Genomic DNA, 25,951 nt, shown 5'->3' with positions numbered 1-25,951 from the left:
CCTGCTCTATGCTTAGCGCCCTTCACAGGAACTGGCACACATTTGATGGATAAATGATGAGTGAACAAACAAAGATATGTTTCAGAAAATCTTGTTAAATAGTGATTCCTTCTCCTGTTGTGCAGCCTACGTTTTTTCACAGATTAAGCTCTTTCAATGGCTCAAATTTATTTCTGGAATGTCTAGTCCTGCCTACTGATTAGTTTTTTTGCTTTCAACTTGATTTTGTACTATCTGTAAAATTGTCACTTTGTTTTATAATTTGGTATCACAGGTGTGATCCTAGTACATTTTTTAAAATTAATTAATTTATTTATTGGCCGCACCCCACGGCCTGTGGGATCTTAGTGCCCCAACGAGGGATTGAAGCCAAGACCCCTGCGTTGGAAGCGCAGAGTCTTAACCACTGGACTGCCAGGGAAATCCCCTAATACATTTTTTTAAAAAGCTGGTATTTTCCTCATTTATTCTACAAAAGGGGAATGTAATTGGTATTAAATAAAGTTTGTGCATGGGCCTTTCCCACCAGGAAAATAATCTAGTTTCTCATTTATGTATTCCTTCCTTTATTTCTCCTATTAGGTCTTTATAATTTTCTTTGGGACTAGAGGGAGACGGGCAAAGGGGAGTTGTTTAATTGGTATAGAGCTTCTTATTTGCAAGATGAAAAAATTCTGGAGATCTGTTTCAGATCAATCAACAGTATGAATATACTTAACACTACTCTACTGTACACTTAAAAATGGTTAGGATGGATACATGTGTATGTATGACTGAGTCCCTTTGCTATGCACCAGAAACTATCACAACATTGTTAATCGGCGATACTCCAATATAAAATAAAAAGTGGGGCTTCCCTGGTGGCGCAGTGGTTGAGAGTCCGCCTGCCGATGCAGGGGATACGGGTTCGTGCCCCGGTCTGGGAAGATCCCACATGCCGCGGAGCGGCTGGGCCCGTGAGCCATGGACACTGAGCCTGCGCGTCCGGAGCCTGTTGCTCCACAGCAGGAGAGGCCACAACAGTGAGAGGCCCGCGTACCGCAAAAATAAATTAATTTTAAAAAAAAAGTGAAAAGCCAAAAAAAACACAAAAAACGGTTAGGATGGTAAATTTTATATGTGTATTTTTTCCCCCACAATAATTTAAAAAAAAAAAGACAAGGTCAGAACCAAACACAGTGTCCCATGGTGCAGGGACAGGGGCTGACTCTGATATTTTATCTCTAGGGCAGGTTAACCAACAGGCTTGACTTTACCTCACTATTGGATCATCTAGCTCTCCTTTCTTTACTTTGTTTATAAGAATATCACCCTTTATCACATTCAACAAGCATATTAAATTTCTAATGCTCTTTCTAAAATAAAAATTAAATTGTGTTATTTCTTTACTTAAAACATCACAGTGACTCCCATTGCTTAAGGAAGTGGTTTCAAACTGTGCTTCTTGGAGAGCTGTGGATCTCCCAGAGCCATTACAGAGCTGTGCACCCATTACCTCAGTTAATCCTCACAACAGCCTCTGAGAGTTAAGTGAAAAAGGAGAGACTCAGAAAGGGAAAGCATCCTGTCCATGGTCACACAGCCTGGAAGTGGCCCCTGCGGGCCTTCAGTCAGGGTCTCTCAGTGTGCCTAAGGCTGAGGCTAAACCTGCTTCCTTGCTGTCTTTTCCTAACAGTAGACCATCCCTCTCCTGGGTCTTCTTAATCAAAACATCATTCTTGAAAATCTTTTTGGGGCGGTGTGCTAGGGAGAGGAGCACGGGTAATAGTGCTAATCTATCATTCTTTCACAAGCCTCACGCATAAATTGTGGCTTATCACACATTATGAAAGTTATAATGCTTTTAGTCGACTAACAATAACAATTTGTATTGGTACCACGGCACTTTTATTAATTACCAATCATCACCATTTCCTCCTAAGAAGGGATAAGACAGCTGTTATCTTCTCCCTTTTACCGATATGAACTCTGAGGCCAGAATGACTGAGTGACTTATTTAAAGTCATTCAGTGAGCCTCAGAGCTGGAAAGAGAATTCCAGTACCTCAGAACCCAAGAAGTTTCTTTTATAATTTATTGTCAGGGGAAAAAAAGTTTTATTTTGTTTTCCTTTTCCCCTTGAAGAACTGGAATGTTTTCTCCTTTCTGGTTTTTAAAGTCAACTAACTTACTGTGTTTCTCTTTTTGCTCTCACATTTGCTACCCAGTCAGTGCAGCTCTGCTATTCTTCATAATCAGCATGTTTCCTTTTCCCTCTTCTACTTGGTGCTGCTTTGCTAGTTCTATTGTCTTAATTTTCATGTTTTTGTTACCTTTGTTAGAACCTGCCTCAAATCCTTATCTGAAAGAGGCAGGCTATGAATAAATGAGCGTGTGAATCTGTGAGTGACTGAATGGCTAGTTAGCCAGGATGCCCAACTCTAACAGGTGGCTTTGTCTTCAGAATTTACCATAATTGACTCCAAGTTATAAGATAACATATAGCGTATGGGGAGAACAGAGAAACTCCAAATTCAGACAGGGAGTTGGCTGGACTCTGAAGGAACATCAGAGTCTGGTAAACATCACAGGAGCTGGGAGGGGACCTGCATGTACTTGACGAGTTCCGAAGTTTCTTTGGTTTAATCCTCACCACAACTCTGGGAGGCAGGTGTTGATCTCCCCCTCTTACAGATGGGGAGAGTGAGGCTCAGAGAAGTTTAGTAACTCAATCAGAGTTACAAAGCCAGCCTGAAACGAAGCCTGGAACAGAACCTAGGACAAAGGCCAGAGCCAAAGCCTTTTCAGACAAGACCTTGTGGTCTTCAAATCAAAATCATCTGAAAGGTTTCCCAAGCGGTCACAAGATGCCGACTTGTGGTCTACATATTTGGTGCAGCGAAAACAGCACAGATTGAATGTGTGTGAAAGGGAACTCCTACCCCTTTCTCCCAGACTGTGGGGCCTCCCCACAGCACAGAGGTCCTACCTTTCTCACAGTAGGGCTCCCCATCTTCCATGTGGAAGAGGCTGTTCCCGAAGGGCTTCTTGCAGGCTGCACAGACAAAGCAGGTGGTGTGCCACGTCTGTCTCAATGCATGCATCACTTCCTGGGGAAAAGAGCCTCAGCTCAGGACAGAAAGGTCCAGGAGGGAGAAGAAGGCAGGCTTAACTTCCACACCAGCCCCGGTCACTGCCGGAGCATCCCATCAGGGAGCGGGGCAGGAGAGGTCAGGAAGCGGGCCTTGGACACACCGAGGAAGGCTAGGGGCGGCAGAGGAAAGGCTCCTACTCGTGCAGCACTTGCTGGGTGCCAGGTTCCGTGTGTGCTTCCATAAGCTGTGATGCTTCACCCTCCCACCCAACCTGGGAGGGACGTACTACGTGTTACCACCATTTTACCAAAGGGGCATCGAGGGTCAAAGCCACATGCAGGTGCACGGTGAGGTCAGGCTATGAAGCAGTAACTTGCTTTGCAGAAGCTCTGCCACCACTTCAAGCTGGGTGGCCAGGGATGTGGCCCACGGATCTCTTGCTTCAAGTTCATTTACTCCCTAGTTCATTGGTGGTAAACCAACTCCCTTCTAGGATAGAAATGGAGTTGTTCTTGCTCTGTTAGCACAGCAACTTCTTGGCTTCCAAATAGGACCCCACAACCTTGCGGAGGAGGAGAGATTGGTTGGAAAAGAGACAAGGGTCAGAGGAGAGGAATGCGGCCCACTTACCCCCATGATTTTGGTGTTGCACTTGGCACAGACCGGGGCAAAGAACTGCTCGTAACACCGCTCACAGTAAACGTTGTTCTGCTCCTCCACAAAGCACACGTCTGCCAGGGAGGTCTTGCAGTAGGCACAGTTGAACTCTTCTGGGTGCCAGGAGCGGCCCATGGCTACCAGAAAGGGGCCCCTGGGGAAGCAGAGAATAGTACCTCCTCTAAAGCAGCCCCCAAAGCTTAAGACCAGATATTTCAAAACGCTCAACAATATTCACACTTTGACCCTATGACGCTATAACTTCTGTGACTGCTCTAATGAAATAACAGGAAATTCAGATAAAGCTCCATGCAAAAAGATGTCGCTTCATCACTTGCAACAAACAGAGATGGGGAAGCAATTCGAACATCCACTAGCAGGGGACTGGGTAAGTATATTATGGAATATGCATTAGGTTGACTACTGATCATTGTAGTAAGAAGAGCAATGATGACAGTGCTAATGGCTAGAGCATTTATTAAGTGCTTACTCTGTGCCAGGGACCATTCAAGAAGAAATCTGCATTATTTAACGTGTTTAATTCTCACAACAATCCTATGAAGCAGGTACTATTAGGATATCCATTTTCAGATAAGGAAAGTGAGGTACAGGGATGTTAAGTAAGTTGTTCAAGGCTATAGGGCTAGTATGGTAGACCCAGGACACTAATCTGGCTCCAGATTAGTAGTCAGACAGTGGGACTGAAGAAACGCTTTATGTTTTAATTTTTACTTTTCTGAATTTTCTAATTCTTCTCTAATGAGTATATTTTTTCTAATGATACTTTATTTTTAAATAAAAGTGTATTTTTCATATACACAAGCTCACCCCCCACACACATATGCACACACTATAAACATACTATATACTCAAACAAGTACCACCCATGATCCTTGGCCTCTAAGCATGAAATGACTGTTTTCCTTTTAGTGTGGCAGATGCCCACCAAAGCCCTGAGCAGCACGGGCTTGTCTGTGGACAGACCCAGGAGCACCTCGAAAGGACGGAAAGCTGGGTCAAAACTAGCACTGTCAGCCAGCTTGCAAGAGGCCCAATAAATCTACCATCCAGACCTGCAATTCCCAGAACCCAGCCTTAGCCCAAGGGGGCGGTGCTGGCACAGGCACCATGCTGGGAGCTTCACCCACTCACCTCGTGGAATCCTCTCAACTCCCCAGGGACGTGGGTATCACACAGGTATGGAAGCTAAAGCTCACAGAGGGTCAGACCAGATGGCAAGCCAGAGGGACCTGAGGCTGTCCTGCATGCGGTCTTCACCCTACATCTGCCTTCCCGTCCCCCTCTCGTCCCAGCACCCCAGCACAGGGGCACAGCTGGCCCTTACCGGATGATGCTGTTGCAGTGGCCACAGAGCGGAGTCCTGCTGCTGGCTGGGAAGCGCTCTGCCCTCTGGACGGTACCCCTGGCAAGGGGGGACACCTGCGGAGCTGGTGGTGGGCTGTACACAGGGGCCCCTCGGGGCAGGCCTTGCTTGCTGACAGTGGTGGTGCTCTTGCCAGGGGCAAACTTCTGAGAGAAGCTGTCGTCTGTCACCCATGGGGGACGGCTGGCAGACTCCGCAGGGCCCCCGCTGTAGGGTGCAGGATTATAGCTTGGGGCTGGCGAGGGGGTATAGGCTGGTGCTGGGGAGGGGGAGTAGGCGGGGGCAGGGGAAGGGGTGTAGGCGGGGGCAGGGGAGGCGGTGTAGGGGGTTGGACTGTAATTGGCCCCTGGGGATGGGCTGTAGGTAGATGCAGGCACTGCAAGCCAAAAATACCCAAAGAAAAATGTGTCAGGAATTCATTTCTCCCAGCTTCCCCCGCCCCCAGCCAGAGAACTGGAAAAGACAACTTTAATATTAGAGCAGCACAATGCCAGTTTTTACAGGAGACGCTTCCCTGAACTTCTTGATGGCCTCGATTTGAAGCTGCAGCAGGGAGCCAAGGGAGATAAACAGCCGTCGGAGCAGAGCCCTCGGGAGCTTGGACAGGGCTAGGAAGGGACAGGGCTATAAATATCTGCAGCTGTGCGGGGTGCGGCTCTGCCAGGCCTTGGCTGCCAGAGGCCTGCAGGAGACAGGGACGGGGGCAGGGGTGGCTGGGCCAGGCTCATATCTGGATCCCCTGGGCCAGGAAGAGGGTGGGAGGGGGTCAGCTTGGCCTTGACTGGAAGATGCCTTTGTTTGCACTCTGACCAGTGATTTGACATCTGAAATGCCTCAGTCACAAGTGTTTGCGGAACCTGGACCTAGTCCAGCCTTTGGGACAAAGCAGATGATGGGACAGTTAGGTTTTCAGGTTCGGGTTTCAGGTTTAGCTACAATCGTTTTCTTGAAACACAGCTTGGCTTGATTTGTACTGGGGGGAAATTCCATTTTGTTTTGATTTGGGTGGTGGGTCTTGAAGGCAGCATTCAGAGGGAAGCTGGGCAGAGATGCTGGGGTGACAGAGCCTAGGTGTAGCTGCTCCCTCAGCCTGTGGCTGCCTCTGGGGGACACATGCTCCCCCTCATCACTTTGGTGGAAACTGAGAGTATGTCTGAGTAACTGCGCGGAGGTTACCAAGGAAGCCAGAGTGCAGGATGAGAATGCACTGCCCCGCTTCTAGCAACTCCCTCCTCCAGCCCACTGAGAGCTGAAAACTCTTTTAGGGTGGCAACACAAAGGAGCATAGCAGCTGCTCACCCAAAGCCCTCCGAGGCCTGGGCCCTCAAAACCCAGGTTTCTAAGTTTTGCTGCCTCCCATTGCAAAGCCAGCCGGGGCAGAACCAGCTGTGTCCGGCACACGTGGTCTCACCAGCTTCCCCTCCTAGGGAGGGAGGTTCCAGAAGCCTCACCTCAGCTTACAGCCTGTTCCTCTGGAAAGAGGCCTCATTCCCCCTACCCCAGGAAGTGTGTCGGGGCAGCCTCCCTTCCCATTCCTGAGTCTGGCCTGGTGAATGGACTGTGCTGATAGATGCTGAGGCAGCCCCCATCAGGCTCCAGCCTGGAAAGGAAGGACATTCTCAGGGCTAAAGTTCCCGGCCTGGCCTTTGGTCCCTCCCCACCTGGTTCCCCTAGATTACCTTAGGTGGTCTGTGGCCTGCTGCTCCAACCCCATACCTTCTACTCCCATATGATTGGCCCTTCAGAGGTGGGTGACATGGAAACCCCCGTGCTGGGAATGGATAGGGACCAGGCCTGTGTTATTGAAAGCAGAAGGGGTAAAACCCTCCCCAGCCCTGCCCTAGAGCCATCCTGGGAGTGACGCTGGCTTCCAAAGGTAAAACTTTCTCCATAAGGAAATCTACTTCCCACTTACTAAGAGGGTAGGCTAGGCACATAACAGGTCATCTGGGTTAACCTCTTTTACAGTTGAGGTCACTGAGGCTCAGACAGAGCTAGTAAGTGGCAGAGTGAATTTCCAAAACCATTCTTTCTATCACCCCAAGCTGCCTCTGTAAAAAACATGAGTCCAAGTTCCAGAAGATTTGCGTGCACCACGTTATGGAGGAGTACTTATCAGCCTGGAGGAGGCTGCATGGTCTGGCATGTAGCACAGCCATCAAGAGCCCTGGGTTCAGGTCCCAGCTCTACAACAACCTGGCTGTGTGTCCTTGGGCAAGTTCCTTAACGTCTCTAGGCCCAAATTTCCTCGTCTAAAAATGGCTATAATAATTCTTAGTACCTCACAGGGTTGTTATAAGGATGATGGGAGATAAGAACTATAAAGGCTTAGCCTTGTACCTGGCACTGTGTATGTGTCATTAAATGTTAGTGAAGATGGTGAGGAGAGTGACTCCTGGGTCTCGTGGTCCAGATGAACTGTCAGCTCATCTCACAGCTTGATGGTCACCTGAGGGATCCCAGCCCAGGGAGACTGTGGGATGTAGGCGGTGGGAGATGTGGCACCCCTGAAGTCAGTAACCTGGGACTGAGTCTAATCATCAGTGGTGGTAGGTATGACATCCCTGCCTGCCTCAGAGGGTGAGGACCTACTGGAGTGGCATGTTGCATGCACTAGTAAACCTGTGAAGCCCATATTTGAGGTGTTGTTACCCTCCCTAACAAGCTTGCATAGCTCCCAAGTGCCTGGAACAGAGGGTCTCAAAATGCTAGAGCAGCTTCAGCCCTCTCTGAATAATGGGGTTCTGTGCAAGATCTTATTTCCTTCTTTTTGTTTTTGTAAAGTTGGGGGGGGGTGGATCTCTGCTAAAAGGGATTAAGAATGAAAGCCCTAATCCTGTGTTATCCAATACATAGCCCTATGTGGCCATTAAGCACTTGAAATGCAGCTAGTCCAAACTGAAACATGCTATAAATATAAAACACACACCAGGGCTTCCCTGGTGGCACGGTGGTTGAGAGTCTGCCTGCCGATGCAGGGGACACGGGTTCGTGCCCCGGTCTGGGAAGATCCCACATGCCGCTGAGCGGCTGGGCCCGTGAGCCATGGCCGCTGAGCCTGCGTGTCCGGAGCCTGTGCTCCGCAACGGGAGAGGCCACAACAGTGAGAGGCCCGTGTACCGCAAAAAAATAAAAAATAATAAAATAAAATAAAATACACACCAATTCTTAAAGACTTAGTACAAGAAAAGAAAGTAAAATATCTCACTAATAATCTTATATTGATCATTCATTGAAATGATATTTTGAATATACTGAGTTAAATAAAATATATTAAAATTAATTTCACCTGCTTCCTTTTACTTTTTAAAAAGTGTGGCTACTAGAAAATGTATTGTTGTTAGACAGTGCTGTCCTAATCAGAACAACGGTTACCAAGTACTGACTGCTTCCACATGCCAGGGCCTTTATGTGCACTATTTCATGTAATACTCGCTGCAATCCAATGAGGCAAATAATATTTTCAAGTCCATTTTACAGAAGAGGAGTTGAGGCTTGGAGAATTTAAGAAACGCCAAGCTGAAACTGGCACTCAGGCAGCAGGTCTCAACTCCAGATTCCCTGCTTAACCATTCCCTAGGCAGCAAAACAAGCTTTAGCACACCCCTTCCAAATCGGACCCTTGCCCACTTCCAGCTTCCCTCCAGCAACACTAACCCTATTCCCTTTGCCTGGCAGCCATTCTCCTCCCTCCTCGGAAGGCCTTCCAGACTCCATGATCCACCCCCCTTTTCTACATCCCCACCACACGAAGGTCTCAGCAGGTCAGAGGCACCCGGCATCCGGGCCCGGGTGGGCTGCTTCTTTGCCCAAGACTACACCCTCCCAGAGCGAGGGCCCTTCCCTTCTTCGAGGCGCAGGCCGGCAGCTTCCCTCAGCCATCAGGTCCCCGGTGAGGGAGCAGCTGCTTCCCAGTTCCCTTCCCTCTGCGCCCTACAGCCTGGCTGGCCCCACCATCCCCGACGTGCCAGGAGAGAGACTTGATATCCCATCTGCGAGCCCTGGGCTGTTGCTATTTCTGCTTGACGGAATAAAGCCCGTCCAAATTAGAAGGTGATATTTCATTTCTAATTGGCAAGTTCAAAAGCCCCTATCGCGCTCGTTGGCTCGGGAATGTGTAATTAAACAAGGTGATTTCTGACTCACTCCAGGTCGGGCCCGGCTCCTGCGAGCGCACAGCCCCGGCGGGGGTGGGGGTCGGGGTTGGAGAGGGGGGGTCCTCTGCCCACGGCCCTCTCCCGGGCCCCAGGTGCTCCGGGGAGCGGCCGCCCAGCCTCGGCGCAGGCGATAAGATCTGGGCTGCGAACGCCACCCTGGACCCGGAGGAGCCCTCGCGGGGAGCTGCAGCTCGGACGGCACGCGGGCTCCCCGCTCTCCCTGGGGTCGGCGGAGGAGAGGAGGGGAGGGGCCCGGGTCCACGATCCTCGTTTCTCCCCAGACCACCTGCCAGCCTCCCTGGGACCCCACCCTCAGGAGAGGGGACAGAGGCAGGCCGGCTCAGGCGCGCGCCGCCCGGCTGCCTCCTTCCCTCCGGGCAGGAATGAGTTAACGTCTGCAAGGCCTGGGAACTCGGCGGAGGCCGGCAGCTCCAGGGCTCCAGCACGTCTCGCCCCGCCCCGGGCTCCAGTGCCGGAAGGAGGACGAGACGGGCTCCAGTGGGGGGGGGGGGGGGGGGGGGCTGGCGGTGCGCGCCCCCGGAGCCGTGCCGCCCCCTTGCGGGCCTGCAGAGGAGAGCCGGCGGCCCGGGCGGGGGCGCCGAAACCCGGGGCCCGCCCCGGAAGATGCCCAGAAGGACCTGCCTGGGAGCGGAGCCCGCACTCGGGCGGAAATACTTTCCCTGCGCCCCCTCCAGACGCCGCTGCTCCTCCAAACTCCTTATCACCCTCCCTCCTGTGCCCCCCATCTCCGCAGAGCAGCTGCTTCCTCTACCTCCATCCGAGATTTTTCACCACAGCAGCCCGCTGCAAATTGCTTCCTAATCCTGTGGACTTTTAACCTCAGAACTTTGTGTTCTTGCTTCTGAAGAGACAGAGAAGGGCGCCTCCTGTGTGCCAAGCACTCTGCTGGGTGCTTCATTTCATCCCCAGAGCACCAGGTGTACATAATATGCCTATTTTTTAAACGAGGAAATACAGGCCTGGGAGATGAAGTACTTTGCCTTAGATATCAGAGCGGAGCCTGGCACCGGCGTCTGATGCTAAAGCCACGTCTACACACTCAGCACTAATGTCAGAGTATATTTTATAAAACAGAGGGCTGATTGTGGCTCCTCTGCCCTACACATCAAGTCAACTCCCCCAAGCAAGGTGCTTGCTGCCTCAGTCCCTGTCTTATCTTCCCTTAAGTTCACTGAGCAGGCGCATGCAGGGGAAGGAGGGGTCTAAGCCAGCCCGAGAACCGCCCTGGAGCTCTGGGGAGAGGCCCAACTTTGCCTAGGAAAAGTGAAGACACAGGCTGAGCCCTCGTCCCCGCAGTGTTGAGAATGGGGACCAGAGCGATGGAACAGACAGCCAGTGAGGCCAGCCACCGGGAGACCCTGTGTGGGCCACTCTCCCGCCTGTCACACGTGCTCTGCATGCCTCTAGTTAGCCTGTCCCAGCTGAAGAAACCAAAGACCAGATAGGTGAGCAGTTTGCCCAGCATCACATTATGCAGTAGGTCTGTTCAAAGCCCGTGGCATTTTTGTTACAGCTGCCTATCCTCTGCCTTGAGCCAGATCCAGACTCCTGGAGGAACAAGCCCCTCCACTCTAAACCCTCTCTTCCTCACCTGGGGCCTGGAAATGCCCAGGCAGGAATGTCCTCTTCCCAAGAGCTGGGAGGCTCCATCCCTGCCTGACACTGGCCACCTGTCTCCCCAGCACCAAAGGCAGCTTCCATAGGATTCTGGCCCACACTTGGAGGAAGGAAGGCTGAAACCTCATTAGCAGCGCCTCTATAACCACCATCCTTCAGGGGGATGTGGCTTTGGAGCTGACCCCTGGAGCCCACGCCCAGCCTAGACGGCCTCCCTTCCCACTCTGCCTCTCACCTGGCTGGTAGACAGAAGGCCGGATGCTGGCAGTGGTGACAACCCGGGGCTTGGGTGCAGGGGCAGCTGGGGCCTCGCTGTATGTATGGGCAGCAGGTGCTGGAGAGGTGGCCACAGCGGGACTGTAGGCAGAGGCCTGGGGCCTGGAACCAAGGGGGTAAGAGTTAACAGCCAGAAGGACAGCCCCACCCGGGCCCTGGGGCCTGGAGCCACAGCAGGCTGGCTCCCAGATCTTTAAGGAGCCTCTCAGGAGGAAACCTGACAAAGATGTCCCTGGGGAGCTGCCAGAGGCTGTGAAGGAAAGACCATGGAGGTCTCAGGGGGAGGAAGCTGCTCCTTGGGTGCTGAGTCATGGTGAGTCTGGTTAGAGCAGCAGAGACACCTTGAGAAATACAGCCCGTTGCTGGTGCCACCGCCTTAGGAGAGAGAGAGTAGAGGCACCAGCCAGACAGGAGCAGTGAAAACCCTTCACCCCCTGGGTAGACACTGTGGAATGAGGGGGAGCGGGCGGAGGCTGGGGCAGAGGAAGGCGAGAGGGGAGATGGAGATGTTCAGAGCTACCCTACTCCCTCCACCTCCTGACCTTCTGGGGCACCTCACAGCCTCAGACCACCTGGCCTCCTCCCCCTCCCCCTTCCTACTGTTGCTGGAGGGAGCAGCAAAGTCTCAGGTTTCTGGGCAAGAGTGCTCCGGGGAGGTCTCATGGGAGGCCAGGAGACCCCTCCCCTGCCCCCCCCACACACACATAGAGGCTCCTCTTCCATACAGGATTCTTGTTGCCCTCCTCCCAGTGGAATAGCTGCCAAGAAGCCTAAAGCAGCCCTTTCCCACTTGTGACCCAGGGACCATGGGACCAAAGAGATGGAAAAACAAAAAAGTTCCAGTTCGTTGCCCTCAGGAAATGCTGTGCTTGGCCTCTCCTCTTAGAGAACTAAAGGCTCCAAGAACTCCTACAACTAAGCAGTCTGTTTAACTTTGTCTGATCCAGTGTTTCCCAATTCCATTAGTCAGTGAACCCCCCCCGCCTTTTTTTTTTCATTTACAACTAATGAAACCTTATAGAACATGTCCCTGGTCTCTCCCTGCATCTTTCACATCCTAATGGGGATGACATGACCACCCCCAGTGCAAGTGGGGCATTGATGGGAGCGCTGGAGAAGTGAGCCCCTTAAAATATACTGACCCCTGCCCACCCACGGCTTCCTGCCTGCCTTCCACCTGTTGCTCATGGGCCAAGGGCCTGCCCATTTCTGCTGGGCAGAGTCACACGATAAGGGAATACCTTCTTCCCTAGGGCTCTGGGAGTGGGTTGCCCTGAGCTAAGAACCCACCGCCAGGCTCCTAAATAGATTCAGAAGGGTCTGTGGTGATGTCCCAGACAATTGGAGGTAGAATGAGTCTCAGAGAGCCAGTGTCCCAGGCCTGGGGGCTTGCCACGCCAAGCTGCCGTGTTTCTGGCTGAATGAGGGTACTGACTCCCCTCCCTGGGCTTGCCCTTCTCTGATATACACCTGTTAACACCAGTGGAGTAGGAGCCTCAATGGAAGAGAAAGAGGCCGTGTCCAAGAGGTGCCCAGCTTCCACTGGAGGATGTTTTCCCAGCATCCCAGGAGCTACAGGTCCTCTGTCAGAGACTGGTGTTGGGGCCGCAAGCAGAGACTTAAGACACCCAGCAAGAATTCTGAGGCCATGTTGGGTGTCCATTTGTCTCCCATTGGCTCCCTCCAGCTCCATCCCAGCCCGTGTGCAAGGAGGGAAGGTAGCTGGGCCCAGAGCGTGGTCCCCTGGCCCCCTCTGCTTCAGCCTGATGCAGGGAGCCCTCCAGGTCCTTCTCCAACCTCCGTCCAGGCCTCACATCTCTTTGCAAGGCAAAGTAGAGGAAGGGTTTGTCCTGTTGAGGGAGTCCTGAGGGCCCCCAGACACAGAGGCCTGGAGCGGGTAATGGAGCTTGCCCTTGAACAGGGCTGGGGCCCCAGGGATGAGGCTAGACCATCCACGGGGCCGCAGCATCTAAAGCCCCCCCTTCAGACTAGGGAGGCATCTTCTCATTAGACAGCAGGGATATATCTTATCCTCCTCAAGGTTTCTTCTTTGTGCAGGGAGCAAGGCCTGAAGAGATTCTGAAGAGATTACCTGAAGAGATTCCGGTGTGCAGAAGGGAAGCAGCTTGCTAAATGTCCCCAGGAAGCTGGGGTATGAGGAGCCCTGGAAGCTTGGGCCAGGTTCACCCTTGACCCTTGAGTTGGGCTGGGGAAAGGCTGGGCTCAGTACCACCTGGGTCACTGTGGAGCCCGGGGGTAGGGGCGCAGCACACAGGCCACTTTGCTGACCCTTCATGGGCCTCAGGCTGCACCAGGGAACTATGCACCCTGACCTAGAGCCGTGTCTTTCCAGCAAAACCCTGGGAGGGGAGTGTGGCGACTGGGAAAGCTGGCTCTGACCCCAAACACCAACTTGGCAGCTCCACACAGCCCAGAAAGAGCTGGGCCTGCCTGGCCTGTTACACTGCCTGGCGGCTCCAGAATGACCTGTCCAGCCCACCCGCTCTGCCTCCCCACACCCTTTTCAACACCTCCCTCCCCCATCTTGGCTGAGTATCCATGAGGGCAGGCAGGAATGCAGTAACCTGCAATACTTGAGAGCATATTATGTGCTAGGTGTTTTACGTACACTTTTTCTAACTGGACCTTATAAAATACGCATTGCATTAATGTCTTAGCAGATGAGGAAACTGAGGTTCAGAGGAGTTACGTCACTTTCTGAAGGTTAGAGACAGTAAGTGGTAGAGCAGAGATGTAAATCCCAATCCACCAGGTGCCTCTGGAGTTAGCATGCTTCTCCATCAAAAGAAGGCAAGGTAGTTGCTAAATATCTGCCCAAATCTGACCTTCCTTCAGTGGGTTACCGCAGCCTCCTCCACGGAGGCCTCCTTGATTTCCTTTCTTTCTCTGTAATCCGAGCTCCAGGAACACGGACTTTCCACACAGTCTCCCTTTGTTATTTAACTTCGGACGTGTGTGTGTGTGACTCTCACCTTTCTCCCTAGAGCATGTGCCCCTGGGGCAGGGAGACACGTCCCAGTGCGCTTCCCTGAAATGCACCTCCAGTTTCCCCTTCACTCTCAGCACCAAGCAGTGCAGAGCCTTGGTGTCCCCAGGGCCCTGGGGTCCTAACCACTTTGGATGGGCCTTTCTGAGGGCCCAACACAGCTGCCAACAGATGGACCCGGGGGAGGCCTTTCCTGCCTCCCTTCCCCACAGTCAGGGCTGGCACCTGTGGGCCAGTTACCTTGGACTGTCCTCAGGGCTTGAGGCAGGGGCTGCGGCAGAGGCGGTGGCAGCATGGGCAGCGGCTGTGGCCAGGGGTGGCGAGGCTGCGCTGGGAGAGGCAACAGCAGGCGGCTGGGCAGAAGCGGGCAGCAGCGGGGTGGTGGCCTGGCTGGTGCACACTGGAGCATGCTCAATAGGGGTGCTGATGAGGCGGACCAAGAAAGACAACACGTCAAGGGCGCCCCTCTGCTGGGGGGCGGTGGCTGCAGAAGAGGCAGGCTGGGCGGAAGGTACCAGCCTTACTGCCAACAGAGCAGGATCTTCTAGAAGTCCCGTCCCCAGGCTCAGGGAAAGAATACCCCCACCCAGGACCCCAAGACGGAAGGGCTCAGACCACAGGGAGGATCACAGTAACATCAAAAATATTTTCAAGCCTAGTGAGATTCCCCTGCCTCCCATTTTTGGGTACTTCCTAATTTGACTTTCTCAACGTGTACTATAAAAACAGTGAGGTCAAAAAGTAGTCTAAATGATCAACCAAGGTTTCTCCCCCATCCTGTTTTCCATTCTTTCACCCTTCCTCATTTAGTCAGAAGCATGCTTTGCCTTTGAGAAGGGATGATATAATGAAAAAAGCAGAGGTAAGATATTTTGTTGTCAAGGGCTTAAGCTCTGAAGTTGTGACAGCCTGGGCTTTAGGCTGCGAAGCACTCAGGGCACTGATGATACATTTGGAAGATGGGTGAAAGCTACCATGCCAGACAGATCAAGGTCATCTGGACCAGAAAGGGGGCAACGTGGCGTGAGGGATTCAAGAATAGAGGCAGCTGTGCCCGTTTTCTGGGCAAACCCTGGGGAAGTGGCAGGACCCCAGGGTCCCCTATGCCCAGGCCCATGGTGAAGGGGCAGGCAGGCCTGAGGCAGCCCAAAGACCTGTAGGCCATCCTGTGGCCTGGGGGTTGTAGACGGTTTCCCACACACCTGAGAGTGACACGGACGTGGCCCTGAGCGCCTGCACATCTGAAAGTCCCTGTACTTGGGAACATGAGAGGTGACTGCTCTGCCAGTGTGGACCAGTGTGACCAGATGGATGGAGATACCCCAGCAGATGCCAGCACAGGTAGACCATGATCAAGGACCAGGTGCCCAGACTCCCCACCCCACCCTCCTTGGCATTCTGCAAGCCCCTCTTCCCCAAAACCACCCCAGACAAGAGGAGCATCAGAGCCTGGGTCGATGAGATTAGATTTCGGCCACCTGTGAAATGAGGGAGGGAATAAAAATTAAATTATAGGAAAGCAAAGAAATGTACATGGGTTGTTGGACTAAGATCTGTACTTGTTACAATGGCGACAGGATACTGCAACTCCTATAGGTGGGAATGATTTTCCTTATGCTATGAAATTCAATTATTGACCTCCTACTATGTGCCAGGCCTATGTCTTTAATCCTCACAAAAACCCTCTGGTGTGGGTATTATCAATTCTTTTTAATAGGTGAGGGAATGGAGACTGAGAGAATTGAATTGCTCGAGCTCCTAGAACTTATCGGTAGTGACAGCAGGCTCTGACTGAGGCACGTGGATTTGAAGCCTTACCTAGTACCTCAAGTGGTCCCTCATACAGGAACAAAGAACCTTCTTCATGCAATCAGTCAAGTAGAATCTTTCCCCAACAAAAGGCTCTATTCTTATTTGAAATAATTAGAATAATCCTCTTCCCTCTCTGAGTGCTTACCATATGCCAGGCCTTGCACTAAACAGCTGTATAAGTGGCACCCCATTACTCCATTTGATCCTTTCAACCTCACTGGGCGATTGGTATCAAGATCCTCATTTTACAGATGAGGAACCTGAGGTCCAGAAAGATTGAATCTCTGCTAAAACATCACATTGCTACCAACTGGCAGAGATAGGCGTGATCGCTAACCACTATACCACTTCTCAGACTTTAATATGCAGGCAAATTGTCTGGGAATCTTGTTAAAATGCAGCTTCTGGCCCAGTAGGTATGGGGTGGGGCTGAGAGTCTACATTTCTGACAAGCTCTCAGGTGATGCTGATGCTGCTGGTCCGTGGACCACACTTTGAGTACCAAGGTACTACAAAGGTCTGTCCCAGGTAGGGATGCCAGCGGGCCATGAGCTGTTTACCAAAGCATCACGACGTGCTTTCCTCCATCCAGTGAAATGTATGATAGAGAAAGGCATGAAATAGCATGAGAGGGTCAGGGAAGAAGAGGGCTGGAGAATAGGCAAGGCTGAGTTGACTGCCTCAGGGGAGGGCACACCATTCTTTTCTGTGACTGCATAGGAAGCATCCAGGGTGGACAAGGGCAGTGGCCATGCCCTGTGCAGCTCCTTCTCAGCTTAGTGGTTCAGAGAGGAAGCCTTGGACAGCCCAGCTCTTAGGCCTGTGGTGGTACCCAGCCCTGGCTCTTCCATGAGGCCACTTCCTCACCCTTCATGAAAGAACCTGGCTTCTGGAAGCCATGCCTGTGAAGTGGCTGCCTCAGAGAAACAGTTGCACGTCCTGACACCATACTGCTGAACTGGCTGCTCAGAGCCCCATGGCGTGGACACATATGGCCTGGGAAGGCTCCGCCTGACAGAGGACACCCCTCTCCTTTATCTGTTTCTCCCTGACACTGCCACATGCTTCCAGTGGGCTTCTGGGAATTGAGGACAGCAGTGATGAAAATACCCAGGCTGGGGAAAGTATTCTGCAGGGCAAATAGGAAATTGGCTTTGCCTGTCTCCTGTGCTCCAATTCCCTGTCAGACCAGCTTACCTGCAGCTCTCCCCAGGCATAGCTCCACGTGAACCCTGGATTCTGTGGGGGTGAAGTTGGAGCTGGATGTGGCCCTAGGAAAACTCATCATCTACCATAGGGCAGGACCAAGGACATGCACGTGAGCCTGCTGCTCGGGGTTCTGGCTGAGGGGCATCCTATCTAGGACCGCTGTCTGCAGACACCAAGCAACCAGGGCCTAGCAGAGGTAGGAGTGGCACTGAAGAGCATCCTGAAGGATCTTGGGTTCTTTTCCAGGTCAGCTCCTGCCTGAAGTTCCCTGAGCCCCCAGAAACCCCAAGGAGCGGGGTGGGGGGGTCTCAGAAAGCAAGCACTGCAGAGAACTTACTAGACCCTGGCTTCAGTCCTAAAGACAGTACCCGTTAGATCATCCCAGCCTGGTCTAGGACTCTATAGCTGCCTCCTGCCTTGGTCATAATTCACCTTAAACATCTAAGCAAAAACCAACCCAACCCAACTATATTAACTGCTGGTGGCTGCATGGGGAGGGTGTGGCCAAAGGAGAAACACAGCCTGGCTCCAGTCCCCTTTTCAGCCCATCCCTCTACCCAGTTGGCATCAGGGTGCAGTGTGCTAACCCTGTGCCCTGCTCTGTTGTGGTAGCCTTCGGTTGATGCTCTTACTGATGACAATGGTACTGTGCATGGAAAGGACAGAGATGGTGTTGATGGTGGTGGTGCTGGGCCTGGGGGTTTGTAGTCCCTGGGCCCAGGCTGGAAATGTTGACGATGGTGGAGGTGCTGTGACTGATGGTTCTGGGCGCCATTACTGGGGTGATGATGGAGAATGGAATATGCACATCTCTGTTGATTGGATGATGATAGAATGCCAGTCAAGTGGTTGGTCTTGAAATTGTTCATGCTGCCACCCGCCTACCTAGCATTCCACCTTGCAGCCTGATGACTATTGCTCAGGGCAGCCCTGACCATGTCACTTTGCAGCAGGGCTGTTGCCCTGCATGACTCCAGGGGCCACACTGACACTGTAGTCTAGGTGATGACACCCCTCAAGAACTGTGCGGTCCGCAAACGATCCCCACAGGCTGTAGTGTGACTGGTGCCCTGCAGCTTTCACTAGTTCCACATTGTGTTGGAATACAGTCAAAATCCAGAGCCTGGCATTTCAGCTCCAGACCGCTACTAACCATAACGTCCTCGGCACGCCCTCCATTCCAGCCAAAATGATTAAGTCAGGGTTCTGGGACACTGACCCAGCACCTCTGCTCTGTCTGCTTAGAGTACCTGTGCAGCCTTCCATAACTGCACATGCCCCACTCCTAACTGTTCCCGAAGATCAAACACACAGACCCCTTCTTCCAGGAAGCCTTCTCTGATCCTCCAGTCGGAGGAGCACTCCCTGTCTCTGGACCTCACATGATCAGCCTTGCATTACGGTCGGCCACAATCACATCAGCTTTTTCTGATTCCTTCTGCACCTACGGCAGCTAGGCACAGCGCCTTGACTAATGCCCATGGACACAGAATGCTGAATGAGGACATCTCTCCCATTTACTCCAGAGGGCTTTACACAGAACCCTGGCCTGGGGCCACCCAAGGTGCTGCATGCAGCGGCCTGGGGTCACTGGGGAGGTACCAGGCAGGCTGGAAAGCAAACAAGAGCCTTCCAGGGCTTCAATCAGGTGGATCCAAGAGGGCTCCGACAGGCCGGGGGGATGGGGACAGGGGACGGGGAGGCCACCAGCTCTGATGTATTGGCTCAGGTCCTCTGCCAGCCTTAGGACACCCACTACCTGGGGCCTCTCTCTGTCTGGCAGCCCTTAACCCCCAACCTACCCTTGGCCTCAGAAGTCCTCAATAAAAGGTCAGCTAAATATGAGTGTGCTCCAGGATGCCTAGATGCAGGCAGAAGCACAGCCCCCCACCACCTCCCCAGTTGATCCCCTAGCCAGCCTGCCTCGCCTGGTCTTCGCCTTGGCCTTGGAGTCAGACTTCTAGAGGCAGGAAGAGATGGGAGGCAAAGGTGGAACAGGTCTGTGGGGGGCTTTGGGGAGCATCTCAAGGTGGTAGGCAGGACAGAACAGTCTCCCTGGCCAGCTCTTCTAGACGGGATTGCCAAGATCCCCAGGGTGAGAAAGAGAGCCTGTGCCCAGGCAGCGGGGGTGGGCACGAGGCTGTGGCCCAGTCCAGCCCCAGGGGTGGTGAGGGAGCCCTGAGGGATGGGCCTCAGCACTTGTCATTATTTGCCAAGTGCTGACGATCTCATGTTCTCAGCTTGTGGTTCCCCCAGTCAGGGGTGAGGCTGATGGGCAGACAGGTGGGTGGGGAGGACATAAGCCTGCCAGCCCGGCCCTTCCCAAACGCTCAGGACCAGGACAAGGCCATAGGTGTGTGGAGGCCAGGAGCAAGGGCCTTCCCCTCCTTCCTGCCACCTGAGCAAGACTCCACCAGGCATACCTTCCAGCTCCTCTCCCCTGAGCCGGGGCCCAGCCCACGGGGGACCCCCAGCATTTCCCCTGTGAGCCGCTCCTTAGTTCAGGTGTGTCTCCCTCCTGGACCAGGGCTGAGCATGAGCAGCGCCTTCCTGGGCCAGGGGCTTGTGGCACGCTTTCTGCTGGGGAGGAGGGATGGCTTGGCCTGCTGGCTGTGGCTGGGTGTGGGAGGAGAGGCGGGGGCATTCAGATCCCGCTCCTCTGTCCACGCACACGCTACCCCGAAGGAGGCTAAGGCTGCCCGCCAGCCCGCAGCACAGATTCTCACCTGCCGTCCTCTCTGCCTGCGCCCTGCAGCCCTGGGCAGGGCCCTAGGGGCAGGAAAACAGTGGTGGGCAGAGCTCACCAGGTCCCAGCCCCGGCGGGCACTGCCCCTGCACCTCTTCTGTAGGTACCTATCCTCTCCCCGTCTCAGACCTGCCCCCTTTGGTGACATGCACACAGGCACAGCAGGACTGGGGCTGGTTTGGTTCATTTCAAATCCTCTTTATTTCAGAATGAGCATGCTTATATGTACAGGAGAGAGAACTAGGGAGCCAGCACACACAGCACAGAGAGGAGAACACTTGCTCCAATCTCACCACGGCCAGGAAGGGCCTCTACCTCATCCACCCTGGGGCCTCCTCTTCCTCTACAGGGAGCCCTGTCCTGGGCTGCCTGGGCTCCAGAGGGCACGAAGGAGTGAGAGGGGCCGGGGAATTGGCCTCTTCTCAGGACCCTGATCTATGGGCAGCTTGTTCCAGGATGGCACTAGGCCAGGCTGCCTCTCCCAGGAGCTGAGGTTGGTGGGAAATGGACCAGTGACAAATTCTGTTTCCCTTGGTTCTGGGGTGTTCTGCCAGCAAACCCCATCACGTTCTCTCTGACCTACAGGAAGGTCCTGTACAGGGGAGCAGAGGCTTGGGCTATCTGGGGGGCGGTGAGGGTTGCACTGAAAGGTGGGGGTAGAGTGGGTGCGGTGCTGCGTGGGGCTGGGCCTCGGCCATCAGCTCTAGGGCGGGCAGAGAGCACAACTGCTGCAGGTGACTAGCGAAGGTGCCCCCCAGCACAGCTATACATTCTCAAGCATCACCGTGGGGCTCACATGCCAGATCTGTGTGGGGGGAAGGAAGGAGGGGGTCCGGCCTGAGAGGGGTGAGGGGCTCCAGACAGCCTTTTAGCTTTTAACATTAAGGATTTGGGCCGAAAGGCCATGGTGCCAGTTGCGCAATTTGGCAAAACGTGGGCTGTTACGTTCCGTTTCAAACCTTTCCCTGTGGCACAGAGAGAGAAACAGAGAGACAGAGACAGAGAGAGAGAAAGGAAGAAAGAAAGGGGTTAGGGGGTGTGTCCGCCATCACCCTGTCTGAGAGCTGGGGCAGAGGGCATGGGAGGGAGGAAGGGATTCGGCTTGGAGAGGCTTTGCCACCCAGGGGGTACTTTCCAGGGGGTCAGGCAGAGTCGCAAGGACCAGGAGGGAGGGACTGATGTTCCCGACTTGAGTGAGCCATGGAGAAGGGGCCTGGCTAAAGAGCCTGAGGGCAGGCTGGGCAAATGGGGGCGGTCTCTGGGTTCTCCCTGCCCCACGTGGTTAGGGCTGGGCAGGGCTGCTTTGGCTGTGGGCTCTCGGGACTGAACCCCATAGGCGGGTAAGCCTTTCATGGTCTCTGTCCCCTAGCTGGGCATCAAGAAGGAAGAACTCCTGTCCCCGTGATGAGGCTTGGTGAGCAGACCTGCCATCTCCCTGTGCTGCCCCAGTCTCTCCCAACCCTTTTCTGTCCCCAGAGAGAAGCCTTCAAACACCACTGACTGCCCCACCCACCTAGGCCTGAGCATAGCCAGGCACACACGTGCAAACGCATACTCACAAGGCCGCTGGCACACATACTGAGGGCCAGAACTTCCCGCCAGCAGAGCCTCTGGGGCTCAACCCACAGCCTGCTCAGCTGAGGGCATAGGACAAAGCAGGTAAGGAACGGCCAGAAATGTAGAAATGGAGAAGAAAGTGTGCCTGGGAAACGCCAGGGCTGCAGATGCCAGAATCCTAGATCCTCCAGGCCAGTGGGGCCTCTAACATCCTCCAGAACAGAGGTGCAAATTGGTGGCCCAGGGGCCACATCTAGCCACATACGCAGTGTGTTTAACCTGGACAGTGCTGAAAACTCATTTTAAAAGTTAATTGCTATATCCAGATGATGGAATACTACTTGGCAATAAAAAGACATGAATGAACCATTGGTACACTCCAAAACTTGGATGAACCCCCAGAGAATTAGGAGGACTGAAAAAGCCCATCCCATAACGTCCCAGGCTGTATGATTCTATTTGCATAACATCCTTGAAATGACAAAATTATAGAAACAGAGAACGGATAACAGGTTAGTGGTTGCTGTGGGTTAAGGACAGGGCATGTGCAGTAGGGAGGTGGGTGTGGTATGAAAGGGCAACATGGGGGGATCCCGGGGTGATGGAAGTATTCTGCATTTGACTATATCAGTGTCAACACCCTGGTAGGGATATATTGTACTATCATTTTGCAAGACGCTACCATTGTGGGTAAAGGCTACATAGGATCTCTCTGTATTATTTCTTATAACTACATGCCAATCTGCAATTGTCTCAAGATGAATAGTTTAACAAATGAATTGCCAGCATATAAAAATCAGGAAGATCGGCTTTAGGTCTTTAAAAGTCAGAGGATGGGGCAATGCTGGTCTTACATTTCTGTATGGTAACAGTTCTGTGTCCCCACATGTACATCTGGCCACCTTCCCACATCTGTATTACCTGACAGACTCCCCCCTACACCTTAAGTCCTGCATATGGGTCTCTGTGTAAGATCCTGTTTGACAAGAGGGGTCCCCTGCTAACATATTTGAGAACCACAGGTTCAAACTTTCCTAATACCAAGAAGAAGCCAAGGCCCAAACACATCACACGAATAGCCTAAAGCCACATGGAAACTCAGAGGCAGAATCACGATCTAAGTGCCAGGCATCCCCTGCTACTGCCTCTCCTAGGTTGGGAGAAGGGGCAATGACGGCAGAAGCCCAGGACCTGCGGCGGAGCCCACATACCCTTGCAGACAGCACCACAGGCGGCAACAATGGACCAGCCCATAGAGACCACCCAGGACACAGACGCGGCCAGTTTGTCCAGCCAGGCCCAAGCCTTTTTCATCAATGCTCAGTGACAGGGTCAGGAACAGTCCTAGAGAATCAGTGAGGGTAGTGAGTCTGCTCTGCTTGGAGCTGTTGGGAAATTCACAGCTAGCCAAAGAGAGGAGCAAGAAGAGGAAGGAAGAGAAGAGACGGGAAGAGATTGGAGAGTGGGTGAAAGAGAAAGGGAGGGAGGTCCCAGGACACAAACGAGGGCTGCTCAGGTGACACCCAGGGGTGTGCTGGTCTCTCCAGTTGTGAATTTTGATCTTGCTAGGCTGGCAGAACACCAAAGACTAAAAATCCACGAAACTCTCGCTACCAGCCCTGAGCTGCGCCAGCACCAAGAGAGTCTGCCCGTGAGCCGGGACAGAGCTGAGCGTGCACAGGGAAGAAGGAGGACACTGACATGCCCAGGGAGGCTGCAGGGGGAGGAGGGGGAAACCAGTGAGTCCTGGTGCTCTGTTGGAAGTGGGGGTGGGGTGGAGAGGAAACAGAACCTTGGACGGTTGCACATCGGAGAAGGGACTTCAGAGGGTTTTTACATTGTTTGCGGATGCACTGTTGTACAACGTAACCCTCACCTTCAGCTCCTCTGGGAACTGGTCACTAAAATCAACATTTTCCTTAATGCTTGGGGACCAGGAAGAGATGCGGAGTTCTTTACTGAGGTGAACATTATGTAGACATAGAGACTGGACGTGTAGATAGCGGCACCACAAGGTGGGGGCCAGAAGATGCCTGAGTTACACACTGGGGCCCTCCAGGATGGTTACGCCCAAGCAGTGGGATCCAGGTGCCTTGAAGATTCAAGCCCTGCCTAGGATGAAGCTAGGCTTGCCTGTATTCCCACCCCTGTCAGGGCTGCCCAGTGTGGACCCAACCTTCTGAGCCATCTGGGCCCTGGAACGCCTTACGGAAGTCAGACAGAAGCCGTGGTGACCTCTCTGAGATTAGAGGTTCAGCTTTGGATGGGGCTCTGCTACTTCAGATGAAGGCTAGGAGCCATCTGTACCCATGTTGAACCTGGCAGTAGGCTGGTGTTTAAGCCCACCTGGACAGTTTGCTAAGGTGCTGGGTCTTTCCTGGGAGGTGAGCCAAGTCTGCAGCTGATGCCTGGACTGTTCAGGGCGTCCCCTGCCTCCCTTGTAAAGATAGAGTCCCTGGAGATTAGGCCAGCAGGTGGGCACTAGAGCCTCGGAGGGAAGCTACTTGCTACCAGATACAGAGACAGCGTCACAGTGCCAGGAGCCAGGGCCGGAGAGGAGAGGAGGGGAGGTCAGGGCGGGGCTCTGAGCTGCTCTGGGACGCTGCGGGGGCAGGCCTCGGAGGTGGAGCAGTGACAGGTGAGGGGCAAGTTTGCAGGGTCCTCTAACTTGCAGATTACAACTACCCTCGAGGCCACCAGGGTCCTTCCTGGTACAGAACACCTGGCATCCCTGCCAGCTTTCCCAGCACACAGCAACAGGAAGGAAAAAGCGCCCCCGCAGACGTATAAGCCTGTATAGGCTGCCACAGTGCCCAGGTTGCTGGGCCCTGGGTTTGGCAAACTCAGGCCGTGCCAGAGTGAGCTACCTGGAAGCGGGGTGCAGTGAAGCCTCTCTGGGGAGGTGCAGCCTTTGTGAGAGACCCTCAGATTCCCCACTGCGAGTCAGGCTAAACTGGGAGGGGGAAGGGCAGAGGCCGTGTCTGCCCTCAGCCAACAAGATGGATCTGGGGGTGCAGATTCCACCTTGGAGGGGGGACGGATATCAGTGGGTCTCAGACCCCCAGGGAGCAAGATCCCTAACCAGCCTGGACCCAGGGCAGGGGTAAGTGTGTTCCCTTCTGCTCAGATGGCCACTTGGATGAGTCTGTGACCCCACCCGTGACCAGTGGCCAGTCGCTACTTTGGGCATTAATCACAAACAGAACTGAACCACTGGACCCACTGGACCCCCCACCTCTCACCTCTGGGCCACAGGCTGCTTGGGATTCAGGGAAATCAAAACACCTACCTTCCTCCTGTGGCCATGGAAGGAATGGGCATTTTAGGGGAGGCCATGAAGACAACCTTCCAGAAATTAAAGTCAGGAACAAGGAGAAGGGCAGCAGGCTTAGGCCCCTCCAGTCCTGGGCAGAAGGCTTGCTGGTTGGCTCAGAGCCTACACTGCAGGGCCAGAGACCCCAGAGGGAGGGGCTGACAGTGGCACAGGGCCTTGGCCAGCGGTGGTGGGGGGAGCTGCTTTCTCAGGATGGGGGCCTGAACAGAGGGAGGGAGCAGGCTAGAGTTTCTTCTTGGCGCCCCCTTTCCAGCTCTCCCTCCAGCAAAACCCTGCAGGGGCCGGGAGAGAGACTCCAAGACCTGCAGCAGAGTTTTCTCAAGACCCCCTGCCTTCTTCTTGGATCTGAATGGAGCTAGTGGGCAGTTAGGCCCCAGGGGGAAAGGGCCTACAGGACCAGGCCGAACAAGCCCCAAGAGATGCTTCTGAAAGGAGGGAAGGGGAAGGCCAACGCCAAGGCCTGCGGACCACCCTTGATACTGCCTTTTGTGTTCTCACTCAATAACTTCACAGAGCCTGCAAATATTCCAGGGAAAATACGAAAGACAAAGGTTCCCTGTAATCTGCCTCCACCAGTACCCTTCCACCTTCTAAACAGTGTCTGGTTACTGAGATGCGAACTTAGAGTGACGGGCGGGAGAAACATAAAGTAACCAGAAGGACTGAGAGGGGGTGACGGCGGCTGGAAAAAAAGTGCAGGCCCCTGCTGGCTTCCTGATGGAAGGGACCTGGAGATTTTTGAGCGGTTTGCTATGGGGTATGTACTGTAAAGCCCCTCCATCAGATCTTCAGTAAAGACTACATTGCCCACTGGAGCATCTCTGTGAGTGGCTCCGAAGAGGAGGTGAGACAAACACAGAAATGGCGCAGGAACAGAGGACCACAGGATGGGGAGAGCTGACAGCTTAGTCACGCCTCCGATGGCTCCATACGACCATTTGCACTAAATCAAACACCATCGCATTTCAGGCTTTTTACAGACACACTGCAGGCACCGACAGGTTAAGAACCACCACTGGAACCGCATGCCACTATTAGCAGGCCAGGGAGGACCACACTTCAGGATTGGTTGCCCCAGCCAAAGAGTTGGAGCAACTTCAG

General features: G+C 53.5%; 1 protein-coding gene across 11 annotated transcripts in view; it reads right to left on the bottom strand.

The window, feature by feature from the left end:
- LDB3 (LIM domain binding 3) overlaps positions 1-25,951 on the bottom strand; it is a gene marked incomplete at both ends in the record, with an annotated part of 57,464 nt that overhangs the window by 7,726 nt on the left and 23,787 nt on the right. For 4 of the 11 annotated variants that reach the window (XM_079696673.1, XM_079696667.1, XM_079696674.1 and 1 more), the window contains 4 exons: positions 2,968-3,088; positions 3,704-3,884; positions 5,076-5,490; positions 11,145-11,287. In XM_079696673.1, the coding sequence (XP_079552799.1) occupies positions 2,968-3,088; positions 3,704-3,884; positions 5,076-5,490; positions 11,145-11,287 (860 nt within the window). Of the gene's footprint in view, positions 1-2,967; positions 3,089-3,703; positions 3,885-5,075; positions 5,491-11,144; positions 11,288-14,432; positions 14,616-20,827; positions 20,925-25,951 lie in introns of those variants that run through there. The other 7 variants (XM_079696676.1, XM_079696677.1, XM_079696668.1 and 4 more) reach the window with 2 other exon arrangements.

The sequence above is a fragment of the Hyperoodon ampullatus genome (genome assembly GCF_949752795.1).
Source record: "Hyperoodon ampullatus genome assembly, chromosome: 1".
In the NCBI taxonomy this organism is placed as follows: domain Eukaryota; kingdom Metazoa; phylum Chordata; class Mammalia; order Artiodactyla; family Ziphiidae; genus Hyperoodon; species Hyperoodon ampullatus.
The sequence above is the reverse complement of the archived record's forward strand: the minus strand, read 5'-3'. Positions and strand labels throughout refer to the sequence as shown.